The 18,223-nt window shown below is 53.7% G+C and overlaps 1 protein-coding gene across 1 annotated transcript; it reads left to right on the top strand.

The window, feature by feature from the left end:
- The first annotated feature begins 12,060 nt into the window (after positions 1-12,060).
- Six3 (SIX homeobox 3) lies at positions 12,061-16,077 on the top strand. The gene is given in 6 exon segments (XM_032908738.1): positions 12,061-12,265; positions 12,267-12,306; positions 12,308-12,357; positions 12,359-12,389; positions 12,391-12,950; positions 14,601-16,077. Coding segments are annotated over 6 exon segments (1,008 nt in total). The 5' UTR covers positions 12,061-12,131; the 3' UTR covers positions 14,794-16,077.
- The last annotated feature ends 2,146 nt before the right edge of the window (positions 16,078-18,223 follow it).

Genomic DNA, 18,223 nt, shown 5'->3' with positions numbered 1-18,223 from the left:
AAGTGTGCAATGTGGCCAGAGTGGGAAACAAAGGCCAATCCCCAGCCCGGTCACCCCGCAGTGACCCCAGACCCACCCCGCTGAGTCGCGGGGCTCCCGGGCCTCTACTCTGGTTCGGCCCCGCAGCTCGCCCAGCGCACACCAGGTGCTCCGAGGGCTCCGAGGGCTCCGAGCCACCGCTGTCGCCGCCGCCGCTCCAACGTCTGCTCTCCCGCGTCCATGGAGACCCAGCCGCCAGCCTGGCCCGAAGGCTCGAGGGCCAGAACAGCAAACAACGAAACCTCACCCCACTACTGAACATCAACCCACCAAGGCTTAGAGAAAGCCGCGTGGCTAACCTTCATCAGAGAACCAGGCGACTCTGGAATCACTGCAGCCACAGCAGTGAGTGCAGTCAGGGAAGAGGGGAGTGAACTCCCAGGTGGAAGAAAGTAAAAGAAAGCTTGGGAGAGATGGGCCCTGGCTAAGGCGGCAACGGGAAGGGGCTGCTGCAAACAGCTGTTCCTCATACATATTTCATTACACAATCAGATAATGCGTCCCACTACCTTCTCAATTATTCACAGATAAACATTTTCAAGACGTTTTGACATCTGTCTTGGTGCCTGCTATTAATTTAGTAATCACTGTAGTTAAAAATGTATGGGATTTTTTTTCCCGTCGGAATACCTTCTCTCTGAGCGCAAGCCCAGTGTTGGGCTGTGGCAGAGAGCCCGGGCCCTCTGGGAGTGAAGGCACCTTGGGAGGTGAGGACCCATCTCTGGAGCGTTGATGCTGTTGAGGAAAGCATTAAAGGGGTATCTGTTATTTTAATTTATTCTTGAAAGTAATGACTGTCACATCACACACACACACACACACACACACACACACACACACACACACACACACACTGTGACAACTCTAGACCTGCAAAGCGATTCGCCCTTTGCCCTGGGCCATGGAAATGGTTTGCCTCATGTAAGCATTCAAGAGTTGTTGAGAAAGAGTGGACAATCCCTGAAAGGATAACATACAATGCACATATATGTGTGCATAGATATAGCAAGGCACAAGGACAAAAGCCGATCGATGAATTATAGGTGCTATCAAGAGGTCACAGTTTTGCCCCCAGTTCTGTGTCCTGGGCAGAAGGCACAAGGGTAAGGAAGAAAATACACTGTCAAGTGTGTAGAGCTGGGGTTGCGAGAAAGCAGTGAGTCGATCTTTCCTTAAGAGGTGAATGTCAAAGGCACACGTTCCAAGTGGTCCAGCTACATCCTCACAAACAATTTTTAAAGACAAGGTAGAGGTTGAAAATTGTCTTAAGACTGGAAAGACAGAGGAAACATTTCCAGTTCTAAGATGCTGTGGTTTGCTGTGAGAAAGGCTCTAAACTTCTTAGAGAAGTAGAGGGTGTTCAAAGACAACCGGTTCCTTCCTGTTCCGAACCCTAGCTAGAAGCAACCGAAGTCACACGTTGGCTCTGAGGGTGCTGTGTCTGTGTTCACTCCTTCAGTCACAGCCTCTCCTGACGTGCGTCAGCAGGTGACTCCCCATTCGGGGGGGGGAGAGAAAAGCAACCTGGAGAAAAATAGCTTTGAAAGAAACTGCCCTCCCAAGGAAGATTAAGACTGCATGGACTCTAAGTTGATTTTCACAGTTTATTGTTCAAAACACAATCAAGAACAAATTCACTAAAATGTCCAGGAACTAAATGTGTCTTGGGAAAGTAAGAGCTGTTCACAAAAGGGAGGAAAATTCCTCCCTATTCACACCCTCTGCCTCTTCTTCAGTGGACAGTGACATCTGTTGCAAGGTACCCTGCAGCAGTGTCCCCGGGGTCATTTCTTTAACACACACGCTCTCTTTTGCTCCTTGGAGAGTGGTTATTGGACTTGTTGGCCCAGGAAGTAGCACTCCTCACTCCCTCACTCCCTCCTTCCCTCCCTTTTCCTAGTCGTTCTTTTAAAGAAATGGTCCAAGACTTATGCCTACTACTTTTAAAGGGAGAGGCTCGGAGAATGAGCTCAAGAGAGCTCACTGGAAAACGAGGTGAGGTCGGGAGGGGCAGCAGTGCTCTGAGCAGCCCCTGCTTCTTCTAGAGGGATCTAGGGCAGCCATTGTTTGGGACTGTTCCCCAGGTCTCAACGCCAAAGGAGGAGACAGAGAAAATAAGTCAGTACACCTTAAGCCGAGCCCCAGAATCACTGTGAGAAACCCTGTTGGTGAGGTCTCTGTCAGGCTAGGGCCTCAATCCCTGCCTGGAATAGAGGAAGTTGAAGACTTCTCAGTATCTCACAAAAGAAAATTAGCAAAATATATAACTATCTTGGTCTAGCATATTCCTTGTGGGTTTATTTGATGTACACGGGATTTTTTTTTTCAGACCACAAAAGAGAAAAGGGGACAAAACAGGGCTTTCCCTTATCTGGAAATTGAGAGTGTCTTGTCATGTAGTGGAGGCTGTGCTGTTTACTCAAGCCCTATTCCAGAGCACAATTTCCCAGGCAAAGGGTGAAAAAGACAACCAACAGAAATAACTGAAGCAAAAAGGAGCCTTCCTGTATTGCCCTCTTCTGGGTGTCTCCAACAGAGCAGGTAGGAGAACCCAAAGGGAGCCTCTGGGATAGAGGATTCCTTGGCCCTTTCTTCAGAACGTGGCCTGAAACATTCCATACAGAAGATTCAACGAAGTTTCTTTCTCCAGGGTCACTGGATATCTTACAGAAAGTACCCATGTGGACACAGTAGTTTTTGTCTGCATCCTGGACGACAGGGTGAGTGTCCATGCATTCGATCCATTCCTTGGACATATCTTTATTCCTCCAGTACTGAGGAATTTATTCCTCCAGTTCCTATAATTTTCCTAAGTGTGTTCCCAAACACTTACAGTGTGAATACCTTCTGTGAACACCAGATGGATCTGTCTTGGGGAGAGGAGGTGTGCAAGGGGAGGTTCTGGACTTTGAGTGGGCTGTAAGGTTGGTAAGTTTGAGAGTCCTAGGCCCCCTAGGCTTTTTTCACACCTTCCTCTACCCTAGTAAGTATTATGCTAACCTTTACAAGAACAAGCTACCCTCTGCCACCTCACAGGATAGATTCAGGACGGTGCGAATAGCTTCTAGAACCTCCCTGGCAGAGAGTAGCTACAAACAGTCAAAATAAGAGACCAGTGAAGTCTTGTGACATTTAGACTGGCATACCCGACCACCATCATCTGTGCTGCCCTCGGTCTCAGGAGAGAGCCGAGGCTCCATAGTTAACCTCAGGGAACCTTTTGGTGACCTAGGCACAGATGCGCTTACCACTGCAAACTAGCAGGGCCCGCCCCCTCGTCTCCTCCTTAAGCCTTCACCCCAACTTTAAGCTCCCAGTAGGAGAGAGCCACTGTCTCCCTCTAGGCACCGTGGGGCAAAGCCACTTTTCAGGGTCCCTAGAGGGACTTACGGACCTGGATAGCAGAGGCAGAGTATTGAAAACAGTTATCGCAAGTTTCCAAACAACTCTAGCGGTAAGTAATCCTCCACTGTCTTCTCTCCTCTGGCCTTGGCAGCCTGTATTTTCACCTGCCCGCGAGACAGCAGACACTGGGGCGTGCACAGAGAAGGGTCTGAGTGCACTCGTTCTGGTGCTGTTCGAAGTGGCTTCAGAGAATCTTCTAGATGTGAGGTGTTTGGTTTTTGTTTTTGTTTTTGTTTTTTTCCTTTCTGTGATTGAAGATGACTTGCGACTAACTTCAGGTAGTGTATTCTTAAAGGATGAATATTAGTCCAACTGTCGGCCTTTTTCTGTGCTTTGGCGCTGAGTGAAGCCACCTCTTCCCCTCCCTCAAGCAGCCTTCGGGGCCAAGTGAAAAGGCCAGGCCCTGAGATCTGTATGGCTCAAGTTCTTAGTGCTCACTCCAGAGATCTGATTCAAAGGTCCAAGCTGTTTGGTAACCTTGCAGGGTCAGGAAGGAGAAGGAGATCTTGATAACCATCCCATACTCACAACAGGGAGGAGTTCTAACCTCCACACACAGGACCTTCGGACCTAACTGCCTTGCCATCTCACTCCCAACCCAATCTGTGATCCGGATTGGCGGCGGCGGGGTGGGAGGGCTGCTGAGGGAGTTAGGTTGACACAGGATGGAGGTGGAGGTGGAAAGAGGGAAGAAAAAGAAGCAAGATTGGGTGATGATGGGCAGATGGCTGAGAATGAGGTGGAGATGGACTTGGGGTTGCATCGCAGGGCACCAACTATTCACCCTTCTATGGAGAGGTGCGTCTGGTTGCTCCGTTACTCGCCCCCCCCAAAGCTAATAATGTAGTAATTTAGGAGGGGTGAGGGGCGGGGCGAAGGGAAGGAGGGGAGAGGATGGGGGTGGGGGGGGACGCGCGCTCCAGGAGTGAAAGCAAACTGCTAGCTGTCGAGGCTTGCGGCAGTTCAGGCTTCCCAACAGGTTAGCTAGCCTAGGATCCACCCGTATTTCGCAGGGAGGGGGGGGAGCAACGTTGAGATAGCTAAAGGAGGAGAGAGCCTTCCTGGAGGGACAGAGGGAGGGAGAGAAGAGATAGGAGCTAGAGCGCGCGCGGAGCCCTCTGAAAGGACTTACACTTCCTAATGAATATTTATCCGCCGCTGCTACACGCTCCCGGCTTCTCTTACCTTTCCGCAGGTAAGATCCTCCCTGCCCTCCTACCCTGGTGTGTGTGTGTGTGTGTGTGTGTGTGTGTGTGTGTGTGTGTGTGTGTGTGTGTGTGTGTGTGTGTGATCCCGGTTTCCCCGTCCCCGACTCAGGCGCGGGGGGTCAGTCTTTGGGCCGGCAGGGTGAGGTGTGGGGTGTGGGGTAAGGTGGCTTCTCTGTATGCGTTGGGCCCCGGACGACCTACGCAGAGTGTGTGTGTTGGGGGGTACCTATGTAAAACAGAGAGAGAGAGAGAGAGAGAGAGAGAGAGAGAGAGAGAGAGGAGGAGAGGGAGAGAGGAGAGAGATTGTGCGCCCCCCGGCGCGCGTCTGCTCTATGCGCACATTAGGGACATTTTGGACTTTTCTCTCGGACGCCCTGGATCTCTTGTCTTTGCCTTTCTTTGGTTCTCCTCCCCCTCTTTTGGCCTCTTTTACCTCCTCCCCCACCCCACCACTACCCTCGGTTGCAGAACCACTCCTCTTCCCCGCTTTGTGCCGCTGGCGCGCATCCCACCAAGCAGGCTCTCGTGTCTCTCACAAAGAGGATGGAGAGCTTTTTTTCCTCTGTGACCCCTACACCAAGATCGCTGGTTCAGGGATCCCTCGACCCTTTTCCTGCAGGTTCAAATCTTGAGGTTCTGCTGCGCGCTCTGCCTCCTTCCCCCTCTTGGGGCGCAGAGGCTCAGTGCAAGGAGCTGAGAGTAATCACTGGTGATTGGAACTCCGGGGTACCGGGTGGAGCTTCACAAGGGGTCTACTAACCTGGAACCGAGGGCCAGAAAACCCCCAGAGTAGGGCGCTAGTACCCTGCCACCCCGCCCCACCCCACCCCCAAACACGAGCCACCGCTGGCGGGAGGAGCCCAGCGAACTCGGACCCGCCTAGGGGGAAAGAGGGAGGGGAAATGGAAGGGGTCGGGGAGGAGCTGATGATTTACACAGAATTCTTTAAACAGACTTACCCAGCCACCTGTTGAGAATCAGTCTGGGGTCGGCCAGCTCCGGATCTGCTCGAGGTGGACACACAAAAACAAAAGCCAAGCTGGGAAAATAAATTTCTTTGGCTATGCCAGACGCGGCCGGTTAGCCTAACAACTCTGTGCTAGGGTAGCAAGACTGTAAGATCCAAGAGGGGGTTGTTGCAGAAGACCCACTACTCCAGGGTCCGCCCCTATCCCACGCCTCCTCAGCTTAAAGGCCAGGGACTCCGGAGCTCGTGAACTCGGCGCTCAGGGCTCAGCACCCTCAGTTCAGCTTAAGCCGGGGCAGGCCTTCTAAGCCCTGCTCAGAAGTCAAGAGCAGCAGCGCCGCCGCTCCTCGCAGCCTTTCACGCTGCAGTCGCTTCTTATTCTTGTGTCTCGGCCTTTCTGGGCGCCCCCGGACAAAGCCCCCAGAACCCGGTCGCTCCCTTCCCGCTAAATCCCCTTCGGGGTCAGTGCGCTACCAGCACAGGGCCGCACGCCTCTCCTGCTAGCCGTGTGGCTCTTAAAGAGCCCCACACCCCTCCGCCCTGCGTGCTCCTCCGACCCCCGCCACCCCTCCCCTCTCCTCCGGATCTAGCCCCCCACGCCGACGCCTCAAGTCCCTGCTGCCCCGACCCAATGCCCGTGGATTCCCAGCCCCCTCCTTTCGCCTCCTCCCCTGAGCAGCCTGTGGGCCCCGAACTGAATTCTACCCTCCGTTTCAGGTCTCCCTTCTCTCCAAGGGCACCCGCCCCTGACTTTTCTGCCGCTGCCTTTGCCCTTTAGAACGGACCATGACCTGGGCATTACTGTTGCCCAGCTCAGAGATGATCCTAGAGTTTATACCTGGACTTGGTTTAGGGGGTCGTGGAATGGAAAGGGGGCTGGGCACGGGAGTGGAGCAGAATGGGAGGAGGGGCCGGTCAAATAGACTTAGCCGCTGAGGCTCTTCTAACCCAGGACCTACGTTGGTCTTCAGCAGTAGTTGAAGGCTGGCATTGAATGGGGTCTTGAAGTTAGCAATCTCACCCTGACCAGCGTAGGAGGGTGGAGTGGTGAGCACGTGGAGTTAGGTTTCCAGAAAGCCCTGAGCGGAGAGCCAAGAGTTCCCTGCTCCCCAACCAGCAAGTGCTAGGGGTATACAAGAAGGGAGTAAGAAGGGACCTTGAGTTCCAATTGTCCAGGAGAAAGGACAATGGAGGCGAGAGGGCAATGGGAGACGTCAAGGCTTTCTGAGGAGCGCAGTGCGATTTCTAATGGTTCCTTATATTAACTAGTTAACTATGTACCTTGGCCCAAGAAGAAGAGAGGAGTAGATGTTTGTTCTAGCGAGTGGCTGTCTCCACTCCTTTTCTTCTAGCATTTTCCCTTGCCTCTCCTCCAGGTTTGTTTTGGGCCCCAGCCTCGCCCAAGGAGAGTGGACTTTCCTGGGGTAACTTCTGCAGACCTCTCCAAGGCACGATGGAAGGGGGGGGTTAGATTGTGTGAAGGCAAGTGTGAGCCTGGAAGTCAGGCTCTTAGGGGGAGTGAGCAGGAGTGGTTTGGGGAGCTGAACCTGCCCACCCTTTCTCAAACACAGGCCTAGAGTTCCAGTGGTCGGGGAGGTTGGCGGGAAGAAGTGCGAGGCCTCCTGGGGAGATGAGAGCAAAGGAATTTGAGGAAGGGAAGTACCCTCCCCTGTGTACCAGCCCCTCTGACGCTCTAACGGTAGTCCAGACGCACCTTTGAGGAGCTGGGCTGCTTCATTGATTTACAGCTGGCCCTGTGGGGAAAAGTCCATGGTACACACGGGTGAGCTGGACCTCCTGGCCTGTAAAATCTACCTCCCTACTTCCCCATACACACAACTAGTTTTTAGCTTGTATCCCTCAAGTATCTGGCTCCTTTCTCTAGGGGCTAGATCACTGTGCAGCCTGCTAGACTGGGTTTGTGCCCACCCTCCTGGGCCTGGTGGTGGGAGGTGTTCAGGTCCTAGACAGAGCCAAACTCCTCTTGTTTGAGGATGTGGGGGGTGGAAGGGCCTTTAGCGGGCGGCGGGGCTCATTAGGCAGAGCCGGGTGCCGAGAGGTGCGCGCTGCCGGCCCCAGAGGCCGCCTTTGAGCCGTCGGGGCGGCTTCATTAAGCAGCGCTAACAAGGCGTACAAATGCCGGGCCCAGCAGCTTTCTTGCAATGGTGGGGCCTTAGCAGGGCGCCAGGCTAATGAGGGTCACTCAAAGGGGCTGATCAAATATTCAAATTTCCCCTCTCGCCGGGAACTTTTATGCACCGGGAAAGTTGAGGCAACTGAGCTGTGTTTACTGTCCCGAACGACAATCGCTTGAAGCCCTGGTCCCCGGAGGCTAAGGAAGGGAGGGGAGCTAAGGGAAGGAAGCAGTTGTTGTTGTTGTTGTTGTTTTTGTTGTTGTTGTTCAAAGGAAAATAATCGGGGTCCTTGAAGGGTTTCGAGGCCTCCCCGCCAGAGAACTGCGCTCCCCTGCGCCCTCCCTGGCGGTCTGCGCCAAGCTCCGTAGAGTGTGCAGCTTGAGGGGAGGCCCAGACCACCCGCTACCCAGCAATCTCAGTCTTCCGAGGTCCTAGATAGAGCCCGGAAGAGGCGTTGTCCCCAGGACCAACCTTCCTGACCATTTGGATCGGCTGTTCCGGGTTGAGCAAGGCGACCTGGGTGTAGCTGTCCCCCGCCTTTTGGGGCTTGCTCTCCTTAGCTTTCCCTGTAATCCAAAACAAGGAGGGAGCGTGCTTCCTGCAAAGTCCTCTGATTGTATTGAGACTTTCCCATTGCTGGGTTGGAGCTGATATTTCTAAGCAAATGCCCGGCAGAGCAGGCTACAACACTCCCCAATTCAAATGATCCATTTCTCCCCGCAGCAACTGCACTCCAGTCCTCTGATCCCGGTAGGCCAGGGTTGAAGGATGGCGGCAAATTTGTCTGTGCAGATGACCTCTGTGGGTACCAATGCCACCAAGTCCCCGTCCTCGAGTCTGAGAGGCTAGAGAGAAAGAGAGATCTAGAGGCCCTACAAACTAATCCCCTCGGGTTTTGTGGCTCTGAAACTAGCGGAGTGCAGGCGATCTTCGGCGTCCCACCTACTCTGGAAGTGCCCCCGGCTCAATTCCGAGCCCTCGCGTTACCCACTCTAGATCAGGGTCCTTTGCACCAGCTCCTCTCCCCAATGCTCAGCCAATGGGAATTTGGGGAAACTCAGAGGTCCACAGCCACCCTCTCCAAAAACGCACACACGCAAACCTTTTAGATCAAGACCCTGCGGAGCCTCTGTGGGATCCAGTCCTACAATAAGCATCAGGGACCACCCGCCCCGCCTCCCAGCTTAGCTCTTAGGACTCTCAACTTACCGGCTTCGGGAGGCAGCATAGTGTTTCCAGCCTAAGCTGCAGAAGCGCTGGCAGCGTTGTGGCCTGGAGGTGGACTTAGAGGGCGGCGCAGAGCCTTGCTTGCGGAGAGGCAAGTCCCGGCTGCTGCGGGCCGAAGCGGGTAGGGGCGCGCTCAGAGCTGCGCGCCTTGCCTGCGCCCTCCTCCCGGCTTAGCGCTCTCAAGGCGGCGCCGCCAGCGAACCGCGGAGCCCGGTGGGCCCACGGGCGACCAGGCACTGGCTGGAGTACAGGGCTGTTCCCGAGCTGCATCTGTAATCCTTGTGCCTCAATTCTTCCTGAGTGGCGAGGGTTTTCGATTTCAGCGCTTTCGGCACAGCCCTCGGCACCTGCCCAGCCTCCCTCCAGGCCTGGGTCCCCCCCACACGGAGGCGGGGGGTTGCGGGGATTGGGAGGGACTGGCCGGGTTCACCCGCCCGCCTGGCGCCTGGGTCCCCGGCTCCGGGGGGATGCAGTTTCGGGGTCACGAGCTGCTTTCAAAAAGTTGAACACAATATTCGGAAACCCACCCGTAGGAATTCTCCCCCTCCACACACGGCACAATACCCACTCCCCTCCCCTTTTTCATTCCTTCCTCCCCCGCTTCCTCCTCCTGCCCCTTCTCCCTCCCACCTTCCAGCCTATAATCCTTCCCCCTACAAGAGAAAGGGGTCCGGAAGAAAAGATGAAGTGTCTGTTTTTGTGTCCCAACCTTTGGGCTCTTTCTGGGCCCGCAATGAGCGACCGCCCAGTGCTTCGCAGTTGAGCGGAAAAGTACTCCTGGTCCAGATGAAGATGTTTGGAGAGAGAGAGACCGCCAAAGTGGGGCTCGACGGATCCACCTTTTAGGGGAAACATTCTTCTGCCCTGGTCAGCGACTTTAGGTTCCCCCACCTGTCTCCTGGTAAAAAGCCAGTATAGTTCCCTAGCCCAACCCAAACATTCGGTGTCACCCTCAAATCGGGTTTGCACTCCTCGGCCCTTTAAAACCTGGCACTGCCGGATCAAGGCCTAAGAAAGACCGGAGCTTGAGATTTAAGGCCTGCGACCATTTTGGCTCCAGCCTCCAGTTGGGTTCACGTTTAAATTCTCCCACAACTTCTTTTTTTTCCACTCCTCCCTCATTGAGATCTCCAGAGTGGTGTGTACCCGGCGCCGCGCCCCCAGATCTGCATCGGAATGTAGAAAAGATCTTTTAGAAAAAAAGTTTTGAATTCCTCAATGATTTTTCTTCTGGAAAGGCAGCTTAAGATAATTATTTCAGCTTTATTGAGGGCAGATTAGTTGAAGTCTGGGCGCTGCGTTTCAATACGCGTTGTACATGGGCCGACAATGTGGGCATTGTTGGCTACTGTGTGTGAATCCATTCAACATATACACTTTTTAACACCAAACCGAATCCTGTCTAAATATACACAGTGCGTAGGGAAAGATGTCTCTGACCCGGACAAATCTGCGTAAATCACACTTCCATAGTTACAGAAGCCGCACAAAGGGAGGCCGGCCTCAAGATGCAGATTACAACTTCTCACAAGCAACATACCTAAGAATAAATAAATGCCCATGCCTGGCCTGAGGGCTGTGGTAGCTGCAGGCAGGAAAGACCCTCTGTGTTCTTTGGACAAGGGGGGTGTCTGTTTCAGGGTAATGGTATTGCTTTTTGAATGGAGAATTTCAGCTTGGAGTGTGTATTATAGTTGTTTACATTATGAGCAAACACTGAACTTTCAGGCCTTGGGTCTTACTCAGGGTAGCCCCGAAGTTTCTGTATCTTTTGGGGGAATGTTGGGCACGCCAAGGGTTGTCCTCATGGATGTAGGAAAAGTGGGCATCTTCCAGACTGCCCATGGTCCAGAGTCCCTAGGTTTCTGGCCTCCTGTTGCTAGTCTACCACTGTGGAAGGCAGTTGAAGTCTGGGGGGGGGGGTCGACAAAGAGTGGAGTTGCTTTAGAAGACAGAGAAAGTGTAGTGTTTCCACTGTTTTAAAATACACGGTGATGGAGAATTCAACCAATGCTTGGCTGGGAGCAGAACTGTGCGATGGCTTGGGAATGGAGTCCAAGGGCACTGGCCAGGAAAGTCCTCATAGTCTCGTGTTGTCTTGGCCCTGGGTCCAACCTCCTAGGTAACAGCTCCCATCTACTCCCATCTCCCCAATCTAGGCTCCCCCAGCGGCTTGCCATGGTGACTATGCAATGAGCCTTGTCACCTCTCCTCTTTCTTCCTGACCACTATCAGTGGTCACATAGACAGAAAGAGGTGGCTGGGACACCATATGCAAACCTTGCTGGGCCACCTGGCCTCTTCTAAGGCTGCCTGGTGCTCCCGAGGCTGGGAACCTCTTCCTGCCCCCAAAACACTCCTGCTAACTAATTGCTTATCGCATTCAACTACTCTATGCCTATTCCTTTTCAAATTTTTAGATCAAAACTTCTTTGAGCAGGAGGAGGAAGAGGGAGAGGGAGAGGGAGAGGGAAGAGAGAGAGAGAGAGAGAGAGAGAGAGAGAGAGAGAGAGAGAGAGAGGATATTAAGAGTTGCAAAGATTTTTTTTAAAAAATTCTGTTTCGTCCTCTTCTCCCTCCCCCCCCCCCCTCCGGCTAAGTGGTAAAACCTTCCTTACGTACTCAGTATTGATTGGCAGGGCTGACAGTGATTGGCAGTGGTTGCCGTGGCAACGCCACAACGACACGCCACAGACCAATAGAAAAGCGAAACAAAATGTTTCAATGCTGCACTCACTGTGGATTTAGGGGAGATATTATGAGGCTGTTGTCATTAGGGCGATTGCTGTGGAATCGCTGAATCTTGACTCGGCGGTGGTTGGCTCTCGCTCTCCTCTCGCTCTCCTCTCTCTCCCTCTCCCTCTCCCTCTCTCTGCCTCGGGTTCTCTCTCTGCGCGCGCGCACCGGGCCGCTCTCCTTCCTCCCTCTCTATGTGGCTGCGCGGGTGTGTGTGTATGTGGATGTGTGTGGGGTGTGGGTGTCCCTTACGTCCTTCCTCCTCCCCCTCCTTCTCCTTCTGCTCCCCCCTCCTTTCCATCTCCTCCTCCCCCCTCTTCTCTCCCTCCTCCTGGTCCTCATCGCCCCTCTCCTCCTCTTCCTCCCCTCTCTCTTCCTCTCCCTGAATTTTCTCCTCTCCTCTCAGGTCAGTCCATGGTATTCCGCTCCCCCCTAGACCTCTATTCCTCCCACTTCTTGTTGCCAAACTTCGCCGATTCTCACCACTGCTCCCTACTTCTGGCGAGTAGCGGCAGCGGGAGCAGTGCGGGCAGCAGCGGCGGGGGAGGGAGGCAGCGGCAGCGGCGGCAGCGGGAACCGTGCGGGAGGCAGGCGGTGCTGGCGGAGCAGGCGGCGGCAGCGGCGGCGGCGGCGGCTCCAGGGCCCCCGGAAGAGTTGTCCATGTTCCAGCTGCCCCACCCTCAACTTCTCGCCGGAGCAGGTGGCCAGCGTCTGCGAGACGCTGGAGGAGACGGGCGACATCGAGCGGCTGGGCCGCTTCCTCTGGTCGCTGCCCGTGGCCCCTGGGGCGTGCGAGGCCATCAACAAACACGAGTCGATCCTGCGCGCGCGCGCCGTCGTCGCCTTCCACACGGGCAACTTCCGAGACCTGTACCACATCCTGGAGAATCACAAGTTCACCAAGGAGTCTCACGGCAAGCTGCAGGCCATGTGGCTCGAGGCGCACTACCAGGAGGCCGAGAAGCTGCGCGGCCGCCCGCTCGGCCCGGTGGACAAGTACCGCGTGCGCAAGAAGTTCCCTCTGCCGCGCACCATCTGGGATGGGGAGCAGAAGACCCATTGCTTCAAGGAGCGGACTCGGAGCCTGCTGAGGGAATGGTACCTGCAGGATCCCTACCCCAACCCCAGCAAGAAACGCGAACTGGCGCAGGCCACCGGCCTCACCCCCACACAAGTAGGCAACTGGTTTAAGAACCGGCGACAGCGCGACCGCGCAGCCGCGGCCAAGAACAGGTCAGTGGCGGGGTCCGCGGCTGGGCCACAGCCTTCGGGACTAGGGAAGGGGAAACCGGTTGGAACGCAGGCGATCGGGGGACATGGTAGGGGGCGGCTGACACAGCGCTGGAGACGCCGGTGCTCTCTGGACAGTTAGAGAAAGTTTCGGATTGCTCTAGAACAGGGATCAACCTGCTCTGGGTTTATAGATTGCTTTGCCCAGGAAGGGCTTTATATCCAGGCCAGCGCTGTGTGAGCATGCCTCTGGTGTCCTCAACCCACCGTGCCTGTCCCTGGGAGCCTTAGCCCCTCACGGGTCTCTTCAGGCCTGTCCCCAGTTAGAAGGTTGGAAGGAAAGGAAAACAGGACTTGCTATCTGATTATTTCGTGCACCGCAAAAGGGACGGGGGGGGGCGGTGGTGGCTTAGAGGCGTCCATAAGCATTAAAGAGGGGAAAGTGGGCCAGGTTCCTGCCACAAAGAGAAGGCCGGTGGCCACTATCCCTCGAGCTTCCTTCCCTGACCCTGAACAGGAGAGGCAGGCCCGGAGTGAAGAGGCCTGGTGTGTTTAGTGTGTTCTCCCTATATCCTCCGTTAAGGAGCATCTATTCCTTTGGTCCGCCGCAGGTGCAGTTGTCCCAGGCAAGTTGGTTACAAAGTCACAAAATTGTTTTGGTTCTGGCGGATCTTTAAAGCTCCACCGAGAGAACGTAAAGAGAAAAAGGAGAGGGCAGAGAGAAAATTAGTGCAAAGGGAAGGGAGGGAAAAGTAGGGGAATCCGGCAACAGTTCGGTTTGCTCGGTTTGAAAGGCACTAGGCCTGGGCAAGGAGCAGGGGCCCTGGCTGCTGACAGCTGCTGGTGGCTGGAGGCTTAGAGTGTGTGTGGGTTTAGGTGGCCCAGGCCTGAATTCACTTTCCTCTTATCTCTGCCTGTGGCGGCCACTTTTCGCCAGATGGGGGGAGAGCCCACGGCCAGTGAAAGGCTCCTAGGTTCAGGCAACTGCTTCTTCACCCAGAAAAGAGACCGTCTGTCCTTCTCTCTTGTCTTCTCTTTCTTCCCTTTTCTTTCTTTTCCTCCCCCCCCCCATTCCCATCTTTAACTTCCAGCTACTCTATTTTCTCTTCCCCGTATCCTGCGCTTTCTACATAGGGATTCAGAAAGGAAAGCCATGGGTGCTCTGAGGAGAATCCCTACAGCTCTGGGTGTGTGTTTGGGAAGGCCCTGGCAGGAGGCTCTGTGGAATCCCTGGTTCTCTGGGCAGCGGGTCCAGTTACGTGAGCCTCGGAGGCTGCGGAGGAAAAGCGAAGCTCTTCCTCACTGTCTGCTGGCCCGGGTCTCAGTGTCCTTTGCTGCCTGCTCAGGTCTCTGCAGGAGGCTGGCTTGGGAGTCTACTCTTCCTCTGAGGCCGTCCCTATCTGGAACGCTTCCCTGGGCTAGAGAACCGGGAGCTCGGAATTGGGTTAGGAAGTCTCTGCGGGACTCAGGGGACAGCTGGGTGCCTGGAAGAACGCGAAGTGCAATCGAGGTGGCTAGGGGAACGCTACGCGGGAGGCCGCGGTTGTAGGGGAGTGTGGGCCCAGCCTGGCCGGGTTCCCCGCGGTGCCAGCGAGGGGAGCACGGCGGCGGACCACCGAGTGAGGGCGGGCATGGCTCTCTTGTTCCCCGCAGGCTCCAGCACCAGGCCATCGGGCCGAGCGGGATGCGCTCGCTGGCCGAGCCCGGCTGCCCCACGCACGGCTCAGCAGAGTCACCGTCCACGGCAGCCAGTCCGACCACCAGTGTGTCCAGCCTGACGGAGCGCGCGGACACCGGCACTTCTATCCTCTCGGTAACCTCCAGCGACTCGGAATGTGATGTATGATAGCCAAGGCCGCCCTCCTCCTCCTTCCCCTCCTCCCACTCCACCTTCCCCTCCTCCTCCTAGCCCTGCTCCTCTTCCTCTTCTTCTACTCCATCCCTAGAACAAACCGAAATCAGGATACACAGCCACACACACACACAAGTCCATACACACTCCCACCCCAGCCAAAAATATATTTAAAAAAAAACAAGAAAAATAAATTAACCTCAAATCATCAACAACCCCCCACCACCTACCACCACCACGGCCACCCCAAAGGACCGCGACGCCAACAGACAGTCACAAACGCTGATGTTGCGGGCAGAAAGCATAAAAGAGGTGACAATTGTATACTTTCTAGGACAAGCACGGCTTCTCCTTTTGGTTCCCACGGACCCGGCACCCCACCTGCATGACGATTTATTTGTATCTGGGAAAATATTCTCTCTAGTTTAAAATGATTTAAAGAGTCGACTATACAAAAAAACGCCACCATCGCCGCCGCGACAAGACGACAAAAGCAAACAGACAAAAAGAAAAAAAATCTGACATCTCCGTTCTGAATTTGTTTTTTTTTTAAAGGAAAGAAAGAAAGGAAAAAAAACTCCTCGAGAGAAATAGCAAATGTTTCTTCCTTCTTTGCTCTTTTCTCCTTTAGCCCTATCCATCTATCTATCTATCTATCTATCTATCTATCTATCTATCTATCTATCTCTGTTTTTTAAGTCCAAGTATTGGTCAAACAAGATGCAATCCTCTGTTTTTGTTCAGCCGACAATCATTTTCTTCGTAAGCACCTTTTTCTCTCCACTCTGTCACTGCCTGTGTGGGTACTGGTTATAAATGTGGAAAAAGAATAGTTATGACTGTAACAGATTTTTATTTTTATTTCAAAATTTTATATGAATTATGTATATCTTAATGATCGGTCATTTTCCCAGTTTGTAATATATGTGTAGAAATTGCTTGTATATGATACCTGCTTTTCTCCTCTCCCTTCTCTCTCTCTCTCTCTCCTCCCTCCTTCCCTGCCCACTCACCTCTTTCCTTTGGGGATTCTCGGCGTCGACTTGGCAGTCGAGGCTTGACGAGGTGGCCAGGGTTAGAGCGAGAGAGGGACCCTGTCGCTAGCAAAAGCAGAGAGTGAGACCGTAGTATTCTTATGCAAAAGCTATTCAAGTTTTCCTAGCCGCTTTGGAGGCCCCATTCACTCCCGTAGGGCGCTTTTACTGTTATCTTAACTGCGTGTTTATCTATATGTAAAAACTTTCTAAAGCAAATACAGTATTCTCCATTTTCTTATGACTCCCAGAGACTGTTGTTTGTGTCCGCCCTGGTTTGTAGCTCCCGGGTGCAGCAGCCCAGCCTCCGGCTTGCTCTCTCTAGCTCGGCAGCCGCCAGAGCCGGGGAGGGGGAAGGATGCCAAATCTGGGTCCCAGATTTTTCTGGAAGTTGAGTGGAAAACTGGGAACACAACGCTTGCTTGGAGAAAGAAAGCCCAAGCGGGATCCCGAGGGAAAAGGCGAAGAGGGCACGAGAGAAGGGGGCTACAACTAGTTTCTTCCAAGACAAGATGTCAGGCCTGTATCCTCCCTGCAGCTCTTTACCCTGGGACTGCTGCGTCTCGCGGCCCCTGTGAGCCCTTGGGATGTTTGAGCCTTCTAGATGTCCTGCTTTTTAAAAAGGAGAAACACTAAGTCTCCCTAATTCAAGTGACCGGCCTGAACACAGCTGCAATTTTGTGTTCCCTGTATTAAACAAACAAACAAACAAACAACTCCCTCCTTCTGTTGGAGGAGGTGCAAGTGGCCCAGACGGAGAAGACGGGGCCTGGCTGGGGTAGGAGGATGCAGTTTTCTGACTTCAGGGCCTAAAATTCGGATCCTCTCCCCTCCCACCTTCATTACCACCCTTGTCCGACTGAGTCACTTGTCTTAAGAATCTGGGTTTATCTGTTTGAAAAAAAAGTCCTTGTCTTTAGAGATCACCTGGAGTCTTAGTTTCTGAAGGATTTTGGTTGGTTCGCGTGGTTAAAAGAAAACCAGAGACAAAACAAAACAAAACCCCTAGCTGACCACGTTCCTCTGCTGGCCCCAAGCTTCCCTGGCCGGCTGTGGCCTCACAATTCCCAAGGATAACAGGCTGGGAGGAAACGGTTCTGCTGCTCTGAGTCAGGGCGGCCAGCGCTCGAGGAGGGGCTAAAGAGGTAATTTCAGAAAACTTGCCTTCACTTGAAAAGTCCAATTTCAAAGCTAGGAGGATTAAAAAGAAACCAGTCTGAAATTTAGCGCCCGCTTCCAAACTAATTTTGACTTCCGTTTTCCTTTTGTCTTTATTCCCAACAGCACCAGGGAGGTTTACGCGGGCGGGCCTGGGCAGTGGGTCAGTCTGGCTTGGAGGTGCCCTAGGTGCACAAGAGCGCATGCGCTTACGTGAGGCAGAGGGTTCCTTAGGGGGTCTCTTCTTAGCATCAGGGCATCCAGCCGACCTCCCCAGCTGGCCTGGCACACAGTGTCAGAATCTCTGTGTGTGCCCACTGCCGTAGAACAGCCCAGTGCAGCGACATTTCTGAGAACGCCAGGAGTATGGAAAGAGGCCATCCAAAGGCACCAGGCTTGGACCTCCGTTCTGTCACCTGTTCCTCACATACTTGACCCAGAACTTGGTCCTTTCAACCCAAAGAGATGGCTGCCTTGAGATAGACAATGTGATGGACCCAGAGCAGCGAACAACCGAAAACTGTGGGAGGGGGGTGTTTTGGAAGGAAGGGGTTATCGCTGCTGCGGTGACTTCTGGAGCTTACTAGACCAGTGACATCAGGAGCAGGGGCCTTTTTGTGTAAGAACAAAGGGGAAAACATGAGTCACACGTCTTTCTGTCATCATGGCCTGCAAAAAAACAAAAACAAAACAAACAAACAAACAAACAAACAAAAAACAAGTTTGGTCTACCCATTGCCTCTTCCTTCACTGAAGAAAATAGTCACTGGAGCCTTCAACAACCTTCGCCTGAGAGGGCCGGGGGTCCTGTTGGGGTTGTTGACAGCCTGTGGTCCCTGTCAGTCACTCCTATATTTCTACACAGGTCTGCCACCAATACCAATGCTGACCGGGATCCTCTTTGCATTCTCTGACTTTATCTAAGGCCCCCTGTATGCTTGCTGTGATTGGCCTATGTATGCGTGTGTACAGTCCTGAAAGTTAGTCGGTCACGATGTCATCAAGTTCTGCATACAAAAGGACACATGCACACATGTTTGATAGGAACGCATGACTACGTCATTGGTATGTGCCTGGTGTGGGCTTTCATTTATGCTGCGTAGTTTAGGTACAGCTCCTACGCACAGCATGAGAGGGTCCCCAGGGTGTCTTTCAGAGGCTCCAATACACCTGCAGGCTGGGATGTGCAGGGAACATGTGTCCCGTGAGGGTCAGTCTGCCTGGAGACATCT

This window comes from Rattus rattus, chromosome 7, assembly GCF_011064425.1.
Source record: "Rattus rattus isolate New Zealand chromosome 7, Rrattus_CSIRO_v1, whole genome shotgun sequence".
Lineage (NCBI taxonomy): Eukaryota > Metazoa > Chordata > Mammalia > Rodentia > Muridae > Rattus > Rattus rattus.
This window is presented reverse-complemented; position numbering and strand designations above follow the sequence as displayed.